Source organism: Triticum aestivum, unplaced genomic scaffold, assembly GCF_018294505.1.
Source record: "Triticum aestivum cultivar Chinese Spring unplaced genomic scaffold, IWGSC CS RefSeq v2.1 scaffold200227, whole genome shotgun sequence".
NCBI lineage: Eukaryota > Viridiplantae > Streptophyta > Magnoliopsida > Poales > Poaceae > Triticum > Triticum aestivum.
Window position 1 is genome coordinate 928 of NW_025227363.1, and position 4947 is coordinate 5874.

General features: G+C 48.2%; 1 protein-coding gene across 1 annotated transcript; it reads left to right on the forward strand.

The window, feature by feature from the left end:
• Window positions 1-1001: 1001 nt before the first annotated feature.
• LOC123172717 (nascent polypeptide-associated complex subunit alpha, muscle-specific form) lies at window positions 1002-4583 on the forward strand (the record flags this gene model as incomplete). The annotated part of the gene is made up of 5 exons (XM_044589648.1): window positions 1002-1065; window positions 1138-1238; window positions 1326-2423; window positions 2531-2726; window positions 3208-4583. Coding segments are annotated over 5 exons (2532 nt in total), but the record flags the coding sequence as incomplete, so codon positions are not given.
• Between the last annotated feature and the right edge of the window lie 364 nt (window positions 4584-4947).

The following is a 4947-nucleotide window of genomic DNA, read 5'->3' on the forward strand; positions in this document are numbered from 1 at the left end:
CTCAAAATGGACGGAAGTGTCATAAAAGGCATAAAATTTAAACTCGTTGTTAGATAGGGAAGAAAAAGTTTTTCAGTGTCAAATAAGGAAACGAAATTTAAGATAGTGTTAAATAAGGAATTGGAAAGTAACCTCCCCATCCTCTTAAGACAGGGGTGTGCCTAACAAACACTGTTTTTGAGTCACGCGACGCGACTAATCGCAAGTAGTCATCGACTAGTCAATGAGTCGCACTGCCACGGTTGACTCAAACCACTCGACTAGTCGAGACTAGTCACGACTCGTCGACCGGCCAGGCTTGACTCGTCATGAGTCGCTACCCCAGAACGACTCGTCGACTCTTCGACTCGAAAACCTTACTAACAAACATGGCTAGATATAAGATGGAAAATAAACTAAATGGTAAGTTAATAACACCTCAAAATCCTGCTTCGCCACCATAAGTTTCTGCCTCTTGCACCATGCCATAGTCCCCACCTTGGTGATAGTGTGTCATGTGTGTGGAATGATGGCATGTATAGACCCAAAAAGAAATGAATATGCGCCACAATGTATTTGGGTTGTCCAGATTGTGTATGCAGTCAATCATCATTTTTCCAGCCTGGATTGCCTATTGTGCCGTAGGCATCGAGAGTTACATATGTTGTTGATTATATTCGTTTGAGCATTTATGTCATGAGTTGGTCGCGAGATCTGATGGGTTTCACCTCTAGCCTACCCCAACTTGTTTGGGACTAAAGGCTTCGTTGTTGTTGTTGTTGAGCATTTATGTCGTTCGCTTGTTGAAAAGCACTTTCAAAGTTACGCCAGTTGACACAAATAATATTTATTTTGCACATTCCAAAACTTGGCACATAGTGGTCATTCCAGTCATTCCAGTGTGTACTGCTTTGCTTTTCGTGATTCTGCGTATCATCATACTTGATTATGTGTTCATTGTCATTGCATATAGTTTAGTGATGGTAGACAACTGATCACAAACACCTTTAATTTTACATCAGGAATCTTCAATTGGTGACTGTAGAAATACTGGACATGTTGAGGCAGAAAATGTTGCTAATCCAGGTATGTTGCTGGAAGGAGCAGATTCTCTTGTTAGGGGATTTAATGCAAACACCGATGACACTGTTGATACAGATCAAGTCCACTTGGAGTCACCAGTTAGTCCAGCTACCTTACCAGTGTCTACTGAATTTGAAACTCAGACTTGCCAATCAAGTATGCATGTGGAACAAAGTGTAAGTGTACCCACCCAACAAAGTTTAGCAACTTGCCAACCAAGTATCTATCAAGTATGTCTCCTGAACAAATCTTGTGATTTGCAGCCTGAAGCGCAACAGTCAACCTCAATGAAAGATCAACCTGCAGAAAAACGAGCATGTATTGTGGGTCCTGAGGCAGCAATGCAGGATCAGTCAGCAGAGGCTGAGCGAGCAGGTACCTTGGGTGCCATATCAGCTCAGGTTTTGCCGCTTGAAATGCAATCATCATCAACCTCAATGCGGGGCGTTCCCTTTGTGTCTGGTCTGCAGAGTCCGTCTGTCCATCAAAGTGTAGTACCTTCATTGGATCCACATGCAGGAGTAGAGTTATCTGGCACTGTGACACCTCATGCTATACAACCACCAGCCTCAATGCCTGTGGAACAGAGTACCAGTCTGCCTGCCCAACAAAGCTTAGCAACATTGCGTCATCCACCAGCAGAAGCAGAACCAGCAGGTATTCTGGCCACAGAGGTAGCTTGCGATTTGCAGCCTGAAGCCCGACTGTCAACCTCAATGCAGGATCAACCTGCAGAAGAAGGAGCATGTATCTTGGGCGCCACTGCTGCTCGAGGTTCGCAGCCTGAAGTGCAACCATCAACCTCATTGGATTCACATGGCAGAGGAGAATCAACAGATACGTTGGGTGTGGTGACAGCTCCTGATATGCAATCAGAAATACAACCATCAGCCTTGATGCAGGATCAACCTGTGGCAGCAGAAGGAGCATGTGTTCTAGGCACGACAGTAGCCCAGGATTTGCAGCCTGAACTGCAAACAGCAACCACAGTTCAGCATGACCCACTTGAAAGAACACGCTCTGAAGAAAGGAGACAAGCTGGTTTTGAACCAAACACAGCAGCCAGTCCTGAGCATGATCTGCAGTCTGAAATACAGCCATCAGCCTTAATGCGTGATCGACCTGCAGGAGCAGAAGGAGCAGGTATGGTAGGCAGTACGGCAGCCCAGGATTTGCAGCCTGAACAGCAATTATCAACCACAGTTCAGCATATCCCTACCGGTCCTGAGCAGCCTACCCAACTCCCTCCAGTCACGCCATTGGTGTTTAATAATCCAATCATTAGTGATGAACCGCTGAGAAATGAGTTGGAAAAAATAATTCATTGGAGCACTTTGCTTGATAAAGGCCATGACGATAAGGTTTTTTTTTTGTTTTGTTTGTCTATTATCTGTTTTACTGTAAATTGCATGTGCTAGTCGTGAGTTTTTTTCATGTCTTCCTTGGCTGCACATCTATTTGTCAACAGAGATCACAACTTCAGGCAGAGCGCAACCAAGAATTAGAGAAGATAAACAGGAAGTATGACTCGTTAATTCAACAAGAAGATTCCGCTCATCGTCTGAAGCGGACTCAGTTGAATGGTATCTACCAGAAAGTTTACGTGAGCAAATCACTAGCTGAGAATTTCCGACGCCAGTTCACACCATCAGTTGCATCTCATGGTATCGGCCTAACTGTTGCTAGAGTATCTTGTTTGTTTTCCAAAACAATGATCTGGTCATAGCTAGTCTTTCAGCATTTAGCTCTGCTCGCTGTGATATGTCTGTTTAATACACATCTTTCGAAACGCTTCTTTTTCTTTTGATCAACATATAAGATGGAGCAGTGTTAAAAAAAAGAAGCAAAAGTGTTAAAAAAAACATATAAGATGGAGCATGGTGTCCTTGCATGATTCATTTACCAGCACCTTGTGTATATTTGGCTGTTTCTGTACGGTGAAACCTTTACATGTGTGATCTGTGAGGAGTGTCATTTTCTTGTTGTTTGTCACTTCCTTTTCAAGGAATCCCACGCTAGATGGTTGCATTACATTGATTTGAAAAGCCAAAGCACAATTTAAATCCATGATCTGTTGCTTACTCAGATGCTCCTTAATCGTTTGATCGTGCGAGTAATGGTTAGTTTTCTCCTTGTGCGTTTCAGGGAGATTGATGAACCCTGTAATGGAGCAGCTACCCGAGTCTTCTTCAGCGGCTCGGATCGCAGCATCGCCGTCGGTTATCCCATCACCATCCCCCGGAGTGGCAGCGCACAGTTCAGCAGAACCCTCCGTCCGCCCTCCGCCGGTGGCTCTACCATCCTCATCACGGACCGTCCAGTCACAGTCAGCCATGCCTGGCAATCTCTCTGGAGCAATATCATCGTCAGCCATGCCTGGCAATCTCTCTGGAGCAACATCATCGTCAGCCATGCCTGGCAATCTCTCTGGAGCAATATCACCGCCTTTTGTTCCAGCGCCTTCGCTACATGCAAGCCACGGACCCGCCGGACCACAGCTGCGCCCTGTCCAGCCACAATCAGTTCCACCCAGCATTCTCTACAGAACAATGCCACCTGCTATTCCGACACCTCGGCCACAGGGCAGCTACGGGCCCGCTGGAGCAGCAGCACAGCAGCTGCGTGCGCCCTCTCCTCATCTGCAGCACCTCAGGATGCGCCCGCCATATGTCATCCCCACAGACCACCACCAGCAGCAGCAGCTTCCTACCATCATAGGGGTTCCAGCGGGTGGGCAGTTTGCCACGGAGAGCCTAAGGCCGACGTTTCCGTTTCCGCAGCCAGGCGCCGTGCTAGCCTCCATGACTCCAGCAGGCTCGGCTCACCAACCAGTGCTGCCGTCAGCGTCAGGCTCAAGCCCAGCTACCCCGTCGTACCTTTTGCCACCTGGCCGGCATCTGGACCCTGTCTGGACGCCGAACCCCGCTCTCACGTATGCCCAGGTCCAGCAGCAGGCATCGTATCTGAACATGGCCTTGGGCGGCAGCAGCAGCAGCACCTCAGCAGGTCCGGCGGCGCCAGGAAGCCAGCAGCACGCCGGCGGCGCTCAGCTACCTGTCGTCCTCAACCATCCAGGCCTGGAACCGTCACCGCCGCCGAACAGCAACCCGTACATGCCGGCCAGGTTCGGCGTGGAGCCTGACAGCAGCAGTGGCGGCCCCAGCAACGCAGCAGGGCCGAGCGCGGAGGTCGTGTGCCTGTCCGACGACGAAGCCTAGTCGGCGCGATGTGTTGTAGGCCATCGTTTGCTTCACTTTTCTTGTGTTGTTGTCCTGAGTTGTCCACTTAGAAGCCGGTGTAGAGCCTTTAGCAGCGAATAGCATCCCTGTAGCCGAGAGATGCCCCTGTTGATATGGTAGCAATTTTTGAACTAACTCCAGTAAGTTGTTTATAGTAGTGCCGGTTGTTTCAGCGAATGCCCAATTAACCCTTTGCGTGTTCTGTGCGAATCTGACTGTGTGACTGACTGCCTGCCTGCTTTGGCCCTTGGTTAGGCCTTGTGATCTCTGACAGTCTGAATACAAGTAAGTGGAGTATTCCTCCGTCTCGATATTCTTGTCTTAGATTTGTCTAGATACATCCGAATACAAGTAAGTGGAGTATTCCTCCGTCTCGATATTCTTGTCTTAGATTTGTCTAGATACGGATGTATCTAATACTAAAGCGTGACTTGATACATTTGTATTTAGACAAATCTAAGACAAGAATTTTGGGACGGAGGGAGTACATTTTTAGGTTGGCGCAAGGATTTGGTCTCCGCTGGGAAATGGGGCTAGGTGAGGTGGCTGAGCTGCCTTGCCTTGGATCCGATCTGGTGGGAAAATAACCAGCCTGCTGTGAGAGGCAGAAAATGTGTGTGCTGTGTAGACATGCCGAGGTATGGCG